This window comes from Tiliqua scincoides, chromosome 3, assembly GCF_035046505.1.
Source record: "Tiliqua scincoides isolate rTilSci1 chromosome 3, rTilSci1.hap2, whole genome shotgun sequence".
NCBI classification, from domain to species: domain Eukaryota; kingdom Metazoa; phylum Chordata; class Lepidosauria; order Squamata; family Scincidae; genus Tiliqua; species Tiliqua scincoides.
The window spans coordinates 51,239,428-51,259,772 of NC_089823.1; the positions used below are offsets into that span (position 1 = coordinate 51,239,428).

General features: G+C 39.1%; 1 protein-coding gene across 3 annotated transcripts in view; it reads right to left on the reverse strand.

Annotated features, from left to right (window-relative positions):
• ROBO2 (roundabout guidance receptor 2) overlaps nucleotides 1–20,345 on the reverse strand; it is a 606,994-nt gene that overhangs the window by 114,985 nt on the left and 471,664 nt on the right. For all 3 annotated transcript variants that reach the window (XM_066622392.1, XM_066622390.1, XM_066622391.1), the window contains 2 exons: nucleotides 9,176–9,300; nucleotides 3,202–3,373 (listed from right to left, as the gene is read on the reverse strand). In XM_066622392.1, coding sequence (XP_066478489.1) covers nucleotides 3,202–3,373; nucleotides 9,176–9,300 — 297 coding nt within the window. The remainder of the gene's footprint in view (nucleotides 1–3,201; nucleotides 3,374–9,175; nucleotides 9,301–20,345) is intronic.

Consider the following 20,345-nt stretch of genomic DNA (forward strand, 5'->3'; position numbering starts at 1 on the left):
AAAAACCATGGCTCAGGGCACAGTCCTAACCCACGTTCCAGCACCGACATAATGGCAATGCAGCTTTGAGGTAAGGGAACAAACATTCCCTTACTTTGAGGACAGTGAGAGCCATCCAGTTGCAGGATGCAGCACATGTCCCATTGGCACAGCTATACCAGTGCCGGAGAGTCAGGTAGGATTTGAGCCTAAGCCTGATAAAGATTGGAACTGTGACATAGGTTGCATTTAACCCTTTCCTCTCATGTACAGTTTTGATAAAACTAACCCCTTAAGATTGTTACAAGTTCTGGAAAAGAAGTTAACATTTGCACCTATCTTTCCTGATTTTCACCTCGCCTTCCAAAGCTGCTATGTTGATGAATAAAAAAGTAAGTAGAAATGGCACAATTAGGATCTTATCTGTACTGACCTTTAGCTGGACCATACTTTTTCTTAGTGGGGTCTCTGAAAAATTCACTAATATGTATACACCATGTGATCAGTAATATTACTTGAATATATAGGGTTAGTATTGATATTGCTGAACTATAAGTTTAGGGAATTTAAAACAAAAAGTAATATTTTTATTGGTAATACTGACTTTATTGGTAATTTATTGGTAATAAAGGTATTAATTAAAACAGGAAATTTGTAAGAGAAACCAAGAGAAGTTCATAATTGTGATTTCCTTATACTGGTTCTACACTGACAATAGTTTTGCTACAGAGAAACTTTAGGGACACTAATCTTAGAAAATTATGGCCCATTCCTATACCACCCTTGCACTGATGGAACTTGTGCTCCATCAGTTCAAGGCCTGGGCTGCTAGTATAGGAACCACTGCAATGGCAAGCGAACTGGGGCTGCAAGCGCAACCAGCTGGCAGCTGTGTGCTTTCAGCGACCTCCAGAGACTTTGCTGGAGTAGGTAATTGGCAGAGGAGGTGTTCAGGGGAAGTATCCAGGTGGAGATTGGAACCAGATGGAGTTGTGTTCAGGGCTGTTTGGGGGTGAATATTGATGGCGGTGTGTCTATATCCTATGTCCCTTGCTTGGGCTCAACACACCCCCTTGGACTCACTCAGATTTATACCAGTCAAAGAGCTGGTGCAGATGTGAGTAGGCTCAGTGGGGACAAGGCAGAGTAGGTTATTAAAAAGGTTTTTTACTTACCTTTCCCCTCACTGCCTAGTCCCTGGCCAGCCCACATACTTCAATGCCAGTGCAGCAGCACACCCTAGGCTGGCCCAGGATAGGGTTGGGCAGTTAGTAAGAATTAGAATACAGGGAGCTCTCAATTTATGCAGGGGTTACATTCCTGGAAAATGGTGCATAAAAACACGTAAATGAAAATGGTTTTTCTCACAGAAAACAATGGGATTGGTAAGGGTTAGGGTAAAAGTCAGTGAACGTTTATGTTGACCACTGGTGATTATGGGGAAGAGACTACTGGGAGTGGGACAGTAAGGTTGTCAATGTCGATGGGCCAGACAGTACATTGGGGGAGTTCTACCTCCCCGGTGGAGTCATAATGATGTATACAATGCATAATTGTATAGACTAGAATTATAAGAAGCCCCTTAGCAGCAGCAGTTGATTAGCAACAGCTCATCAACCCTTTTTGCTTTCTAATGTACAACAGTGGGAAGCTTATCTCAGGCAGATTTACAAATTGTTCAAAAATTGTATGCTGCTGTTGGCTGAGAGTACGTCACTCTCAGCCACCTCATCAGGTTGGCAGCTGGTGTTTCCTCCACTCATGCCCCATTGCCTCAACAGCAAAGCCTTGTGCTGAAAATGAGCCCATGCAAATTATACTTCTGATCTTAATTTGAAAACCACGTTATTTTGAAAACATGCAAATTAAGACTGTGTAAATCTAGAGTTACCAGTACTCACAGTTGATATGAATCACGACAGCCAGCACTCCCTCTAAAATGGATGATTTCTCCCCATAAGACAAACCTCCTGCCTGCAATACTTCTTTTGGATGGAGAATGTTGCTTTAGGCCTCTTGGGAAGCAATCCTAACCTACTTTCCAGCACCGACATAAGGGCAATGCAGCTCCTAGGTACAGAAACAAACATTCCCTTACCTTGAGGAGGCCTCTGTGTGTGCCCCCCCAACTGCAGGATGCAGCACATGTCCCATTGGCACAGCTAGGCCAGTGCTGGAAAGTGGGTTAGGATTTGGGCCTTGATCAGTCAAGTTTGGGGATTGGATTCAGTGTTAATTGAAGATTTGAGATTAGGCATATTGAAGCCAAATTTTAAAATGTTTTGGTAAACAGAAAGTCTTCACTGTCATTGAAAGACATAGCCCATGTTAAAAATTGTACCAATCTGGCTTAGTTGTGATGGTTCAAGTTCTCCAATCTTTACTGTTCATATTTCTCTACCTTAGATGGTGCATCCAGAAAGCATATGAAAGTTGCCATCATGGATAGCACCTATGCCTGTGAATAACAGGGAAGACCACCACCAGTTAGCAGCTTGCTGGATTCTGGTAATACCTATTCACTGACTGACCATACCCATTATCAGATCATAGCTGAAGTTTCAGGGGCTGGGCTAGTTTTCTTGCCTCAGGAATGAGAAAGGTTGAAACACAATCCCCAGACAAACCGTAAGAAAAGGAAGGATGTTCTTAAGGAATTGCCTATTTGTTGTTTTGGAGAGGACTGTTATCTGCCCAAGCTGACCATCTAAAATGCCCTTCAGAGCACAGCCCTTCAGTAACAGTGGAATTTCAATGTGTAAGTAGATTTCTTAGTGCAAAGAATGTGTAGCAAGATACTGTTTTTGATTTCTGCATTTAGATCCGGGGTGTCAAACCCGTTTCATACAGAGGGCCAAATAGCATTCATGATGCCTGCTAAGGGCAGGAAGTGTTATCATTAGGCAGGAAGTGATGTCATTAAACAGGTCTTAACCAAAAATAAGCACTTTTTCTCACTTAGGAGCTCATTAGCTGCAAATGACAGAAGAGAAAATACGCAAATCTTGATCATATTTCAAGGTATGGGAGAGCCCAATTTTCATGTGGGCTGCCCTTTCAGCAGTAACTCCTTAGCACTGTTCAGCTGCTGAGAGCCTGAGGGCCAAATAAAATACTTCCGTGGGTCACATCAGGCCCCCGCGCCTTATGTTTGACACCCCTGATTTAGACGAAAGTTACAAAGTTATTTTATGATAGAAAACATAACACAAAATTCCTTACCATCTGTAACTTCCAGCTGAGCTTTTGCTAAAATACTTCCAGCAACTGTCAGTGCTTGGCAGATGTAGTAGCCAGCATCAGATCGCTGAATGTTAGTAATAGTAAGGTCCCCTGTAGGTGAGACAGAATACCTGGTGTTGGGCTGGAGAGGCTGGTTTGGAAAGAGAAGATTCTGCAAAGACAATGCAGACAATGCATTAGTACAATTCAAGAGGCATCAAAAACTCTAGTCATGGATACAGTTATGTTCTTTATCATAAATATGCACAAATATTAAAGTTTTCTCAGTTATATGGTGCTGCGTAACTTGCAAAGAGAAAAGAGGTTGGTGGGCTCTTGAAATGCTTTTGTTTTGTAAATCAGACAGAATGTTTAGAAATATCAGAATAGTTCTTTGAAAAACAGGGTGTTTTTTCTGTGATATAATGTTTTGGAGACATTTGAAATGATTTACTGAAAATTGTGGGTTTACAACACAGGGGGGAAAAACAATTAGAAACCACATGAACATTCTAGGTTTAGCAAAAGTAAGTAATTATACAATGGAAGGGGATGCAAGGTCACACCCCAACTTCCCAATGTGTGTTCACAGCTTATTTTCCCCGAGTGACCAATCAGTCATCCTTATTACTTAGCAAACATTATAACCTCTGAATGATCCTTCAAGATACCTACACTGTGTCTATTATAACACAGGATTATGTAGTGCTGAATACATGAAAATATCCACTGAAATGGTAATTCATGATCACGAAAATATATTGTGTACAGTAGACTCAAAACTTCATGGACTGATTCATGAATAGTGGTAATATATTTTGTTCCTCTCCGATTATCACTTTTATCCCTCATCCAAATCTATCTGTTCTAGAGGTACATCCTCTCCAAAATTTACCTACATGAGAAAGGGGTCATGGTACACATTCCCTGGCATCAAGCTGGTGCATTTTTGTGGAGTGGAACAGCTACCAAATACAAAGGACCAGCTGCTGATGCATAAACTGGCAATAGGCTAACTCCAGTGGGAATAGTTTTCCTCCCTTCCAGCTGGCTGTACTTACTAAGACAGGAGGGAGGAACAGGTCCAAAGTGAAGGGTGCCTTATAATTTACAGAAGTCTGCCAACCCAAGTAGCTGAACACAATGCTACCCTAGAACCATTATAAAAGAGAAAGTTTCTTGATGATGGAGAAAAGACACCGAAGCAAATTCAAATGACAAAGAAAAATGAAAAGACTACTTGGCACATACAAATTTGGGAAAGGTAAGAGAATCATGCTCTTGATTTTGATGATAAAATACAGTCACTAGATTTTAAAAAAAATTAATAGGGTGATGTCTCAGTACAAAGCCTAGAAAATTTCATATTAGGATGGAAACATTAACCTGGTTAACCTCTGTTGCTTCATTGCAGCTCAATTAAGGAAAAACATGTGGGTATAATGAATCACATTGAGCTATGTTTCAAGGTTTGATTATAAACAACTGAGGTATCAATTTTTATGTTACATTTATTTGCCAAAAAGGGAGAACATTCTAACCCTCTGGGATCTAGGTCTCAATATTGTAATTAATTCTGCAGGTTTGTAATTAAACAGCTTCAACATGTTACAATCAGTAGGTAATAACATTCAATTAAAGACACAAGACACATTTTCACCTTAAAATGTTTTACCCTTGAAGTAATACCAATGGAAGAGAATAAAATAGGGTATTAACACTTTTCAATTACGCTAAATGACTTTAATCCCGCAAATGATGTCCTACTTTAATTAGAAGCTCTTCTCTTTATTACAACATGATGGATGTCCACTTTATTAGATTCAAGTGTGACACTATAAGCCCACTTTACATAAACATTACCACGTTATTAAGCCTCTTTTACAAGAAGGTTTTTAAAATGTTTGTTAACATATCAGTTCTTCTTGGTTTTATTTCAAAAGTGGGGTTATATTTTCCTCTTGCAGCAATTTCATCCTTAGTGAGGCCAATAATATCACACTTTTAAAATACGTAAGCCAGGTGCTTTGAAACAGAAGCCTACTTAAGTGTGTAGCATACTGCATAATGAGGCAAAAAAAAACAACAAAAAAAAACCTAGCAAGCATAGGCATTAAAAAAAAGTTGTATAACAGTTCCAATGAGAAGCTGCAATAATCAATTATGCTACATTTTAAAGAGAGCACAGCCCCAACTAAGTTTGTATTCCTCAGGTCAAACCACAGGTGGAGCCTATTTATTTAGTTCCATTCCGTGACTTAGCACGATTAAAAAAAACAAGTTGTACTAAATTCCATAGAGTTAAGCAAATACGCTGCAGCCTGACACTTGGGGCTGGAAGGAAACTAAGGCAGCTGTTATCAATCCCCTCCCCTCCCTCCGTCTCCCCTGCTCTGTACTCAGCCCTCCTGTTCCCAGCTGTCCCGCTTCTTTCACAGGTGGGATGCTGAGCTTTTAAGAGTCCAGTCCTATGTGTTTCTACTCAGAAGTAAGTGTGGATTCCTGGTTTACTCCCAGGAAAGTGTGGATCAGATTGTAGGCTAAATCTCATGCTTTGCTTGCTGGGAAGGCTTCCTTGCTGGGGTGTTTTGTTTGATGCCTGCACCATCTCAGTGGGGGAGGGGGGAATTTGGCAAACACTCCCTGGGTTTTTTTTAAAGCAATCCCCTCTGTTGCTACCACACCTGCCCCTGTGTGTGTGTTAGTGAGAGAGAGAGAGAGACAAAGCACTCCACCTTGCTGCATGTGTTCTGGCTACAGAGGTTTCCCCCCCTTCCCCTCCTTTGCTGGCTCAGGGGCTCCAAGAATGTTACTGTTCCTTCGAAAGGGAAACCTCTTCCATGGCTCCAAGGCTATTTCCCTGCCTGGGCGAGGTGGAGCCTTTTGCAGTGTTTTGGGCTGCCTGGAAACCAAGTGAGATGCCATCGCAGGGCAAAGCAGGCAAAGATGTATGTGACTTTCAGTTCCCCCACCACATTCGAATTGAGACAAATCTGAAGATAAAAAGTCCGTGGATAAATAGGTTGCACCTGTACCTAAAGAAAACTACTGGGAGACCCATTACCACCAAATTTCAAAAGTACAAACAATGGTGTCTGTGGGTGCTTCTCTCCTGATCTGGGACAAACCTGATCAGATGTTGGAGCCAACAGCTTATCTATCATACATAATAAAAGATCTAAAAGATCATTCAAGGGGAACCTTCTTTGTGTACTGCCTTTAACAGAAATGAGAGAGGTGGTAGTGAGAAGCAGGGCCTTTTCTGTGGTGGCACTGCAACTGGAACTCCCTCTCTTATGTATTAAGAACAGACCCTTATTACAGGCATTCCAGTAGGAGTCAAAGACATTTTTATTTCAATTGGCATTTTGAGGGTGGATGGGATGTTGGGAGGATGAACTGTGTTTTACCCATGCCACTTCTGGCTTTATTGTTGTTTTAATGCTGCTGTTCTGCTGTTTCATTTTATATCACTAATTTTAAAAATAAACTGCTATATGCTGCTATGAGGTTAAAGGTGTTCATGCGCCAATGATTTTGAATTTTATTGATTAACAGCCCAATTCTAACTAAAACCTGTCTCAAAGTTGCAGAACTAAAAAGAGTAAGCGAAAGGGAATAGGATCCTGGTACAAGCTGGTTACACTGGGATCCACCACTTCTCTGCCTGTTCTTCCCCTGCTCACCGCCTTCCCAGCCAGAAACTCTCCCTCCACTTCCCTGCCCTGTTCTGTCTTGCACCCATCACCAGCCTCCCATGAAGGTTTGCCTGCCTCAATTTAGGTTACCCTCTGAGACAGCATGCTGAGGCCATGCCACTATTTGTGGCAGTGTTCCCAAAATGACCACCAGCATCACACTGACTGCAATTTCATAAAAGCATATATGCTGTTGTAATGCAATTTTGCAAAGCTTACTTAGGATTAGGCCCTAAGAGCTTGAATTTTATTATTACTTTCTTATGATTTACTGGTTTGTTATTTATTCTGAATTCTTGTTAACTGCCGAGCTGGAAAGTCAGGATATATTTTTGGAGGTTCTGCATATTCAGGGAATTCTTATTTAATTCTCATCTAAGAGAAGGGAAGTGGTCAGCTGCGATACTTCACATTTCATAAGAGTACAGTGTGAAATTATTGCACATAAAGAACAAAACAGTCAAAATTTCAGCATTATAGGCAATTGTTTCACAACAGAACTGACAGGATGGTAGACCACCATCTGTAACTGTGGCTGTCATTTTCTCTCTCGCCTGGCTCCAGGCACTCTTCTTACAGTACAGCTTCTCTATTTCTAAAAGCTCTCTAGGCAGAAGCTTATTTCGACTTTCGTCTCAGAACATATTTTACTTCTTTCATGAACTTCAACCCTGCCCACAACTCTTCGGTTGAACTCCCAATGACTTCAAAGATATTTAAACATAACAACAAGCAAGACTGCAGCTATGGGCCAGGATTTGCACTAGTCAGTGTGAGTGTGTGTGAGTGTGTGTTTGTGTGTGTGTGTGTGTGTGAGTGAGAGAGATAACCAACTGCTTTTCAAACTCCCCAGTTTCAGAAGCAATTTATTCTGTAAGATGAAAGCCTTCTTGGGTTCACTGAACTAACTGCATAGTTCTTTAACTCTTCCCCATCAAGTCCAAAGGGCCCTTTCCTGTGCATTAATTTGCTCACACTGAAGTAAGATGAACCAAGTTATATGCCTTCATTTTTGCTTATTTTTTTTTTCTATATCTATATAAATTTTAACAAAAGACATAGACTTCTGAAGGTAAGCATTCTGCCTGTTGCCACCCTCACCTGTCGCAACACTATGTGTATATAAATATGTTTCTAAACTTGAGGCGTCATTATAGATAGACAATACAGGTGGTGCCTCTATCTGTGAGGGATCCGTTCTCAGACACTCTCCCCCATGGATACTGAAAACTGTGGATAATGAAATTCATGGTTTTTGAAGCCCACCTGAGCTCTGAATGCAACTGGAGCCTTTCTCTTGTCAAGTCTGGGGCCGTTCTGAGCCTCTCTGAGGCTCCAAATGGCGCCTGAAACATTTTTCCGATGACTGCCAGTAAACTGCAAATTGTTGAAAAAAAAATACTCCGGGTGGCTTTCTGAGCCTCTGAGGTCCATAAAACATCCCAGAAACAACTGAAATGAGGTTCCAATTGTGTCGGGGAGGTCTGCAGGGGGTGATCTAGGGGTTCAGTATCCAAGGTGAGGTAAATCCACGGATGCCAGATCTGCAGATAAAGAGGCCCCACCTCCAAGTACATTATAGGCTATTATAAATATAATCGAAAATATCATTGGATTAAGATGATTATGATATCTCTTATTTGAAAAAAATTGCATATAGAAGTTAGCTGGGTACAGTACATTGGCTGCAGACTTATATCTACATATTCTATAAACAATAAGCCTAGACTGGTGGTAAATTCAAGATTCTTTCTGGAACCTGTATTTACTTACTTACTATATATCTTCTTCCCTGAAGGGACCCAAAGCAGCTTACAACAAAACTCAGAATACAAATAGAATTGACTGGTAAAGATACGTTTATATACTGACAGGTCTGCAGCAGCCACCAATGGACATCATCAGAGACAGCAAGCATCAGAAGTTCATAGTTCATAGGTGAAACACTGCAATGTTATGCCAGTAAACACTACTTTCTAATGTTAGAACATCTCTGAAAGGCATATGAATCTTGTATTGTCAGGTGAGCATCACAGCTTTTAAAATAACCTTTTAGGCACAGGAACATTTGCACATACGTATCTAATTAAGTGCAGTGATGATGTAAAAGAGGAGAAGCAAAAAAATAAGGTTCACACATAATTAGAAACCTATCTCATTGGAAAGGAAAGGTGTTTCCTAGAATTAGGTGCCTTTAAATGTACACCAACACTGATGAAATTAGCAAGACATAAATCAGTACAAAATTTCAGCAACTATCATATTAAATGATTTACCTGGCTGCCTTCTTTCTGCCAAAACACAGCTGGCTGTGGGTTTCCCTTAGTTTCACATGGAAAAGTCACTGTTCGGCCTTGGGAAACAATCTGATCACGTGGCCTTACCACAAACTGTGGCGGTGCTAGGATGTGAGAAGTTAAAGTATGTTAAAAAACTAACATTCTTCACAACTATGTGCAATATATAAAACAGAATAGTTAGCAAGTATGTTAATGAATCTTCATTCCAGAGAACATAATCATTAGCACAACACACATTTTCTATAGGCAGGAAAAACAGACAAAAGTTGGATTAAGGTGTAAGGAATGCACGTCCTTAGAGGTACAGAAAAATACCCTAGGTACAAAGAAAGGTACAGAAATTGTTTCAGACAAAAACGTTTGGATTAAAAGAACTGTGAGTGTAAGTAAATAGCAGCTAACATCATTCTACAAATTCTTGTGACAAAGAATTGGTTGGCTTTATAGCAGTTTTCATTATTCTGCTTGTGCAAGAGGTTGTACAAGTGGAAGAACATTTATGGATCTAATCCCACTTTTCTTGCACAACCAGCCCTTCTGGTTACAAATTGTAAACCAGAAATCTGGTTACAAATTGTAAACCAGCCCTTCTGTGAGTGGAAGACATGCTTTGTGAGTGGCAGGCACCTTCTGCATGTGGAAGGGCACTTCTGAATCCAACCTAAGATCTCAGCAGATTTTCAATATGGTTTCTTTCAAACTTCTCATTTTTTTTTCTTTTTTAGGATTTTGGAGTTTGTAGAGTGGCACAGATGAGTTCATAAGTAGCATTCTTCCATTTGGATTTTCTGACTTTTGCTTAGACAGCCGTACATTTACAAACAGCCTCAGTTTCCAACTTGCCATTTTTCTTTTTCCTTACAAGTTACTGATGTACATGGTGCATTTATTGAAAGATCTCACAAAGAGGAATCTTGATGAATGTACTTGAGCATATCAAGATCCATCTTTGTGCTGTTATTTAATACATGGACTTATGTGCACTGATTAAATTCACAGTGTAAAAAGGAATCCTGACACAAATGTGTGACTGCCTAAAAATTCCTTTGTGCAGTTTTCAATCATGCACAAAAACGCATTGATGCAAAGTTGTAACCTGTAAGAAAAAAATTAATGAAATTCAAACTGTCACAAATCTGACATGTGCCAATTCCAAGAATGCATGAATGTTAGCAATGAATTATATAAATTTTCCAACTTAAATTGGAAGACAGACAAAGTGTAACGTGGGGCAGAACTAACCCACACAACACTAATCATAATGAATCGGGGATATTATCTCTCCTCTAATTTTCAAATGCCTTCCCAGATATTCTCTCCAATGCTTTTAATTTCAACTATTATTGCCCCTAACAAAATAACACATTGATGGCAAGGTAGGAGACAGTTGCTGATTACCCATCACATAGTATCATTGACATTATTTAAACTTCAAGAGTATTACACATCCCAATGCAAAATTATAACATGATGAAATAGTTGGAGAAGGCATTCCATACAAAGACACATTTCTGAAACAAAGAGAGGGTATTAGTGATGAGTCTTAGCACTGCCTACAGAGGTGGTGTCAGCTCAGACACTAGCCAAGTGCCCATAGGACCTCTTTATGTTCCCTGTGTACCATGAGAGGGTGGATAAAGATGCCATGGGGGGTCTCCACTGCAGGGCTTTGTCCCCAGCAACCAGATTGTCCCCAGCAACTGACTGGCCATATGAAACATGCACATATTAAGGTCTATGATATTCTACCACACATAATCTGAAATGTGACATTTGAGTTCTCTTTTAAAAATTGCAACACAACATGAATTGCAACAAGTATATGTATGCAGGAACTAGTTGACAATAAACATAATGCTCAGTTTCAGAATTTGTGGTTTAGACACAAAATGTCTTCTTATTGAGTGTTCCAAGATCCAGAAGATAAAGGAAGAACACGAATTCTACATTCATAAATCATATGCATTGATGTACAAGATGGTCAAATGAAGAATGTTGTCTTCACAAACATCATTCACTATAAAACCTCTAGCAGCTGTTAGAAATGCTTGTTCTACTAGTACATCCCTCTCCAATTATCTAAAAATCCATCACATTAAAATACCTGTTGAAAGAAACATTTACAGTGCAATAAACCAAGCTTTTGGCTATGAAGCAATTACTATTCATTGCTTCTGCTTCACCATTAACTGGGTCATGGAAAAGAGAATAGAAAACAACTATGTTTAATTGACATTTGCAAGTCAAAGACAATGGCTCTAAGACAAAATAGACTTCCTCAAATTAGACAAGATTTGTCTTTTTTAAAGAACAATTAAGAATCAAGGCATGGGACACTTTTTCCTTGAAACCTGGTTTTGAAGCAATGCAAATACTGTACACAGTAAATTAGATTTGATTTCTGGCAAATTATGCTTTGATACTGCATTCAAGTAAGCGCTGGCTTCAATCAATGTCATGAGAAAGCTCTGTTATGCTAATAGCAGCATGGGAGGGCGAGTAGGCTGATATGGAAATGAGATGTTTGAACATGAATAGAAAGCACAGGCCAAGTACAAGGTGGGTTTGAGATGAGCGGATGGGAACCTAAGGTTAATCACATCATGTTCTGAGTTGTTTTTACAGCAAAAGATTGTATTGTACCAGCAGGAATTAAAAGTGAGATGGTAAGACAGGAGTTGTATGCATTGGCATGTTATTCAACATGGTAACTGTGGAACTTTTGCTCTTTCCAGATGTCCTTTTGTGCCTGAGTGAGTGGCCATTTTACTATTAGTTACTGATTTACATAGAGCCATCAATGTACATGATGTTTTACACAGAATGAGAGGCCAGGTCTCTTCTCTTAACAGCTCTGCAATTCAAACAGATACAAGAAAGTTAACAGAAGGAGAAGGAAATGGAAGCAGAGAAAAGCATTGAAGAATATGTGATTATTTCCATTACTTGAGCAAGTTTAGTTACAGTAGATAGGGTGTACAAAACACTGTGTCGAAGACTTTAAGGTCATAGGCATAAAGAAATACCTTTATTTTGTATCTTGTGCTTTGGTCTTCAAAAGTCTTTAAATGTGTCTTGCAAGAAATGGTGTGAATTTATCTGAAAGGAATTTTTCTGCAGTACAACAGAGTGTACTATGCCAGTATGGAGTGAAATCTTTTTTTCCAGCCCATTGATGTTACTGAATATTACATGTAAGCAAATGGACTCAAAAGCATCAGCTCAGCAAAAGTCTCACTTCCTTCCTCACTGAGCACAAAAGCAAGAGAAGATGAAGTTTATGGGTTCAAGTTAGCAAACTGTGCCATAGAAACCAATGCATGAATAGGTAGGAAATTTTTTAAAAAGCAGCAAATTTAGCATTGGTGATTTTACAGAATACATAAGACAACTAACAGCCCAATTGTAACCAGCTTTCCAAGTCTGATGCAGCCCTGTCAATGGGAGTGTGCTGCATTCTGCATTTGGGAAGCAGTCACAGAGGACTTCTCAAGGTAAGGAAACATTCCTTAACTTTGGGATTAATCTACTACTGACCAAACCCAAAAAGAAAAAAAATATTAATATTTCAGACAGTGAATGGGATAATGCTCATAAAAAGATCAGAATGACAACATCAAAATTAAGGTTTATTTAAAGCTAAAACTGACCTTTCTGAATGTAATTAAAATTTCTTTGGAAGCTTACAGTTCAAAAATGGGAACTCACTTGAGGCTTTCATGATTTATTAATACAATGTTTACCTCAAAGGAAATAGTGTTTCAAATGAGATCTTTAATTCATGATGGAACTCATGTGCCTTCAGGCTGGAAGATCTAAAACAAATACAAATATGTTCTAAAAGTCCTATTCCAATGGTAATTAATTTATTGTCTGCATAAGTCCTGAAAGTTTAGTTGCTTAAATCTTTTGGTGTTGCGATTCATCACCTTAATAACCTACTTTTCTTCCGTAATTTAAACTGTTTAAAGGTCTGCAGTCTTCTCAAGACTGCTTCTGGAGTCTGCTTGTTCTGAGCCCATGGACCTCCACTTCTTACAGAAAAAGCTACAAGTTAAAAGCATTCTTAAAGACTAGTCTCCAACTAACAAGATGCTTCCTCTGTAGTTCCATAAATGATGTGGATGAGAATATATGAGATAATGCAGTGTCTGTTAAGTATGTCAGGGGAGGGGAGAGATAGAGAATCAAATATCTGTGAGATGAAAAGGAGATCAAGCATGTGTGCAAACAAGTGAGAGAAAAGCAGAGCTGCTCAGGTACGAAATGAGAAATTTGGGTCTTCAACATGACCGTGAAAGTCATCTTTCCTAAGCAGTCCTACCAACAAAGACCAGTCCTTCTATCCCACTTCTAGGAACTGAACTTAAAGCTAAACATAAAATTAGTTTGACTGCTCACAGTTACTCATTCTATGACTGCTTATAATAGTAGCAGTATTCTCTGAGTTAAATAACTCTGTATAGCCAGAACCTGTATTGGCAGGTCATTTCCAACAATAGAAAAGTAGCTGTGGCATGACCATGTTTTGGATATTGCCTCTTTCTCAACAAGAAAGGGAAAGGATGTTATGACCTTTATAAGAGTGTCTCATACATTTATTTGAAAGAAAAAAAACCCTCATACTTGTGTTAGACAAAGAAATTGAAGATAATAATTTGAAGTTGAAATTGAAGAATTTCAATTCAAAGAAACTGAAGTTGAAAAGCGGTATATAAATACTGTTAATAATAATAATAATAATAATAATAATAATAATAATAATAATAATAATAATAATAATAATAATAATGGCCAGGGACAGAGTATGTTGTTCATGCACACAGACTTAGGTTAAATCCCTAGAAACTCCAAGTTAGGGATTTTTCTGAATATCAGGAAAAATTTCTAAATGTGAAAAGCAGTTTAACAACTGAACCAATTACTGAAGAAAGTGGTGTATTTTCTCTCGCAAGAGGTCGTCAAAGCAGAGGCTCAGCAGGTACCTCCTAGCACTGGCGATCCTGCCCTCTGTGCCCCCGCCAAGTGTCGCCCCTGACTACTTCTGGTTTTCAGCCAGAAGCAGTGTTCCTCAATCAGTGGTACTTGTACCACCAGTGGTACTTGAAGTGGTGTCTGGTGGTGCTTGCAGGAGCCCCAGAAGCCTGGCATGAGACCCTGGCATACCCCTGAAGCCTGACATGAGACCAGCAACACAATGCAACAAGCAGCAGTAGTAGGCTCAGCAAGCAGAGCTCCAGCGCACATTTTTTGTGCGCTCAAAAAAGCCCTCCCATTCACCCTAAGCCTCTAAAATTTGTTGTTGTATCATGTCTGCCCTCCCAATCTGGAAGTAACTGGTGATGACATCATCTCAAGTCACTTCCAGTGGTACTTCTACTTTGTAGACTCGGTAAAGTTAGTAAGGTGGGGGACAAACATTGAGAAACACTGCTCCAGAGTGGATTTTCCTGTTTCAAGCAAGGGCTGGACTACATAGCTGTGAAGTCCCCTTCCAATTCTATGATTCTATGAACTCAGGAAAATGAACTAGAAAAGTTCTTTATGTGAAACCCAGAGAGCTGTTGTCAAGCAGGAACAGACAATATTTAGCTAGATACAATGGCAGTATCTGGCAGATTCACATGTTCATATATAATGCAGTCTAATTCTGATAAGGCAGCTGTGTTGCTGATGAAAAAGCTATCACATGAAAACATATGACTCTTTGTCTACTCTTAGGTCAGATAATCTGAAAGCCATGTTATTAAACTGGCATACAGCCTGATGGTACTGAACACTTCATTTGCACAGCAACATTTGTCCAAATACAATGCTTCCATTTAGAATGATGCTTATGACTGTATTTTCCATTGTCTTTGGATTTATCTGGTGAACACCTACAAGCTTCACCTGATACTTTTGATTTGGGCAGTACAATCCTATGCATATCTATTCAGAAGTTAGTTTCATTATGTTCAATAGAGCTTACTTCCAGCAAAGTACGTATTATACGATTGCAATCTAAGTGAACAGACAATTAGAATGTAAATGAAATGGAGCACAATAAAACAATATATTTGGTATTCACACTCTACCAAAAAACTATACATTTGAATCAGAGTATAAGAAAGTAACTGATTTCTTGTACTAGTCCTTCCTGTTGCAATTTAATAACAGCAACATTTAACAGATATGTATTAATGACAGAATAATGACAGTTTGGGGACCCTCCCTTGGTCCTCTCCAGGTAAGTCAGGGCGGGAGGGAAGCAGTTGACCCCAACATACTGCTATGCTTTAATGATAAAACCTATTCTCCTCTCGTATACATTCAATGAAATTAGAGGGAGCTTAACCAAAAGAAGGTTCCAGTGTGTTTATGCATGACATGTACCTAGTTAGCATTCATAGCAACAGCACAAATTTTACAGTCTTAACTACAAGTGCCTTTTGTTCTGCATTTTAGTTTGATTTGTCCAACAGTATTTTTTTTCTATATAGATTGTAATTGCAAGAGTGAGAAAGATGTAAGTGTTGATAGGAATGTGTGGCATATCTTCTCCTTTGCTTCACAAACATTCCTCAAAAGATAATGCTGCAAAAGGCAGATCAAATTGGTTCAACTGGTTTTCTCAAAATGAATTTGAAAATATGAATGAATTACATTGAAAAGGAGCAAGATTTTATTGCATGACCAGAAGTGTAACAATCAGCCTATATCGCTACCTGTTTTGAACTTTCAGTTCAAATTCTGAATGGTGTGTGTGTTTGTGTGTATCTCTTATGTGCAGGCTGTTTCCACATCTCTTTATATCAGAGGGCAGCAAAATATTGTTAATCTTGAGGCTCAAAGAAAAAAATCAGTTTCTTTACTAACCAGGAAAGAAAATGACAGATCAGCCAGGACAGTTCAAATATTAAGTGTCCTTGTTTGTCTGTATGCTGAAATATTGGAGAACATGAAAAAAGGTATTACCCAGACCCTTAAGGGCCCAATTGATCCAGTTGCACCAAAAACATGCGTGCTGCATCTGGGGAGGGGGGAGACACAAGGGCAAAGGAAGTACAGGTCCAACCTTTTTATACACTGATTTTTTATAGATTTGACTCATCGTGAATGGCCACTGCAGATAAGAAGGAATGTGCTGATCCCTGGAGACGGGGGGGGAAAGGCATCCTTTTAAAACCACAGTTAAAAAAACAGCTTTTCTTATTGTTGTAGACAGACAGTCATATAAGTAATCATTCTGTTCTTCAACTGAGCCAGGCAAAGGCAGGGGGTCCTTTGCATTTCTAATCACCAACTGCCTCTCTACAACAGTAAGAAAAGCTGCTTTGAAACCACAATTGTAAAGGAACGCACTTTTTAATTTTTTTATACTGGTTTTATTTAACATATTTTAAGGTATCAGCAGGGAGTCCCAGAATCAAACCCTGCGGATGTCAAGGCACTACCTTATTCCATTAGGAGCAATAGAGGGGCAAGAAACCTTTAAATCTATTTTTCCACTGCTTTTTTATCCACTGATTTATTTATCCACTAGGGATAAATCCAGAATGGGTATCCAGAATGGAACCCCAGTGGATAATGAGGGACGAACTGTATAACACATTTATACTTACCTCCTGGTAAGCCCTGGAGCTGCCTATGGGTCTCCTCAAACACTTTTGGTGCATATATATGTGGAGAGAAAAGGGGCAGGAAGCTTCAAAACAGAGGATCTGGCTCACACCTTTTCCACTGATGCTCCCTCCTGATGTATCTCTGTCTCCCATTCCTCCCCTTCCCCACCCAGTTAAGCCCCAGTCCTCATCCTCCTCACCCACCTGTGTTCCATACTGCTGACTTACTGGATCCAGTGGACACAGTAAGGTCTAGCAGTGGACCTGTAGTGCTGCTGCACAGAGTGCACAAAATGGCCATTGGCACAATGCTGCGTGTGCCATTGATAGTCATTTTATTACAGCAGAAGTCACTTCCACTGTTGTAATGCTCTCTGCCTGGCAGTCCAATCCTGAATATGATTGGGCTATAATGCTTATTTTTTACTACAGGTTTGTTCATATTTAGGCCTATATCTCGTTGATTTAAACAATGAGTTTTAAGCAGCCTGTGTGCAGGACTGCATCCTTTGCTAATTTCTTTTTGTGCTAAGAATGGCAAATCCATAAGTATCACTTGCAAAAGGTCTTTCTCCATTTTGGAAGTAACTCTTTTCCTATTCTCAGATGCATTATGACTTTCAAAGCCATTCTCAGGCTCTTAATTGTTATTACCTAAATTGATGTAAGACCGTTTTTTAAAATATAGCATAATTTCCAAAAATTTCTTGTGCAAATGTAGCCATAGTGAGCTGTAAAGTGATTTGTGAATAGCCATGAATATGTGTATGAATGAAAATACTGGTGCAAGTGGTCTTTATGCTTGCTATTAGTTCCTTTCCCTCTACCGAAGGGATTCTAAGAGAACACAACACCAGTCAGATATATCCATTACATAACAATGTTCTCCAGGGGATACACATATCTCTTCTCACACATTATTAGTGGAAACAGAAACATATCCTTTCCTTCAGGTAGAAAGCTACATGGTATCTAGTTTGTAAACCTCAACTAGAGTTCTTGATTTAAAGTACCAACTTTTACACAAGCATAGGGATAGATAAGGAATGTAGGACATTATCTACCAGTTTAATGTAATCCACTGGCCCAACAATCCTCCTTGCAAATAAAACACGAAACTTTTCAAATCCTTAGTGACTGCCGCCGTGTGGCTGGTAGCCTAAGTTTGTCTTCATAGGTTAAATGTTTTCAGGGTTGAGATGAACATAAGCAGGTGGATGTGACAACTTCTTTGAAAAATCTACAATACATTCAGACATTACATCGAAGCAGTGGTGTACCTAGGGGGTGCTCCAGGGGGTCAAGTGACCCAGGGTTGCACATCTGCAACCAGAGAGGCCATGCACTGTCTTCCCGATCATCAGAAGGCCTTGTAAGGCCTTCGAACTGAAAGGCCTCAGTTCTGAGAAACTGAAAGCTGCAGTCATGATCCCAGGCGGCACCAGGGTCAGGATTGTTACTCCATCTAAGTTAGAGTAGATAGCTCCAACTAAACTATCTACTGGTTAAAGAAAGTCCAGTTGAGATAAATTGCCTACTGAAGGGAAGAAATATATTAGAATCTGTACAAGTACACTAAGTACACTTCCAATTCTTCAGACATTATTTAAGGGAGTTGATTTAAAGCTCTTCATTCCTTGGTCCTTAGATGTTATATCCTATTTTATATTCTTTTACATAGCGACTATCCTTACGTAAACTGTTCAATATACTTTCTATACAGTAATGCACTGAGATATACTTGGTAGTTATTTGAAGGAAATCTGTTTTCTGGAAGGCTTGTCAAAGTCTGTACTGGTATTTTGCAGTGCTATTAGAGTTTCTTACTTGGACTTAATAGTATTAAGTTGATTTGCAGTGGAAAATTTTTATTTTGGAATATCCCCTTATAGATTCCCCAGCTGGCAAAATAACCAGATTTTGTTGGGATCAGATATTGTTGGGAAGCATTTTACATTCTCAAAGTTCGCAATATTTTTCATCCTCTAAGTTCTCTCATGAAAATAACAAAATGATGAATGAACTTCATTTCTCCCCAACTAAATTGTCACTCATTATATTTGGAATAAAATCTTTGCATTGCATGAGTGAAACATAGCAAAAATAATTTTTGTGAAAATATTAACTTGTTCATCTGGAAAACGCATCTGATGAGTGCAATAACAGAAGCAAATGATTTAAACGGAATAAATACCCTGCTTCCAGAACCCATCTGCTGTTAACTCCTGCAGGAAATCTTTTCAAAAGCTTAAAATAAAAAGAACAGCTATTTCAGAGATGAGCAATACAGTTATTACTCATAATGTTTTGATTTGCTAATAGGAATCTGGTACAGAGCTGTTATATTCACCAGCTGCCATCTACCTCAGGCAGAACCATACTTGGCTTTGCATATGTACTTGCAGTACCATATGCTAAGAATGGCTTGCTTAGACGAAACAGACAGAAATAATTCAAGCTTAAATTTTCACGCCTCTACAAAAAAGGATATGACAAATACAGATAAAGACTTAAATATCTGAAACAATCTACCATTTGACAGTGACCCTGTTCTCAGCAACACATATGCCCACAGGAATTGTACACTACTAATCATATTAGAAGAGCATGTGTTTTTCTTTCATTTGAAACACCTTAAAATAAAGGTATCTGTTTCAAAACCTTTAAAACTTGCACTGGTGTTTTAGAGCAGGGATCTCTAAACTTTTCAGCAAGGGGGCTGCGTCAAATATCTAGCATGGTGTTGAGGGCTGGAAAAATAAATAAATTTTAAATATAAAATTTATATAAATTCATTAGAGACAGGATTTAGATGAATGAATAAATGAACGAATGGACTCTAAGATCCGGGATTTTTTCAAGCAGCAACACATAATCCAGAAATAAAGCACACACTTAAATGGACTTCGGGAAAACCAGAAAATGATGTTTTTAGGCTATTAGAAGGAGTTCTGAGTCATGGCCTCCTTGGCCCTCAGAACAGCCTCTAGATATGGCAAGAGCACAGCCTCAGTCAAGTAGGCCAGAGGTTTGTCCCAGGCTGGATAGAGGCTGACCGTGGGCTGCATCTGGCCTCTGGGCCGGGATTTGGGCACCCGATTTTAGAGCATGTTCAAGGCCTGGCTGACAATTCCATATAATCATTTAGATGTCATCCGTCTACTAAACACCACATGCATGTTCTCCTGAATATTACATATTCATTAGATGTTTCCTGGACACTTTAAATGCAATTTTTTTGAATTCCATCAGAAAATAAAAATAACTTTGAGAAAGGTTGCTTCCACATTACAACCCCATAGTCCTGCTGAGGCTCTGCTTTTCTGTAATTATCTGGAAATAAATAAAATTGAAGTTCCACCCAGCACTTAATATAATACTATATTGTCAAGCAATGTTCTTCCCCATGGCCATAATCCTTCTACAGTCTCAATCAGCAAAGGGTCCTAACAACTTCAACTTCAACTTTATTGTCTGCAGATTCATGCCAGTTTTTTGCTTCCTGTTTAGCATGGCTGAGAGTTGAATATTCTGTTTATTGC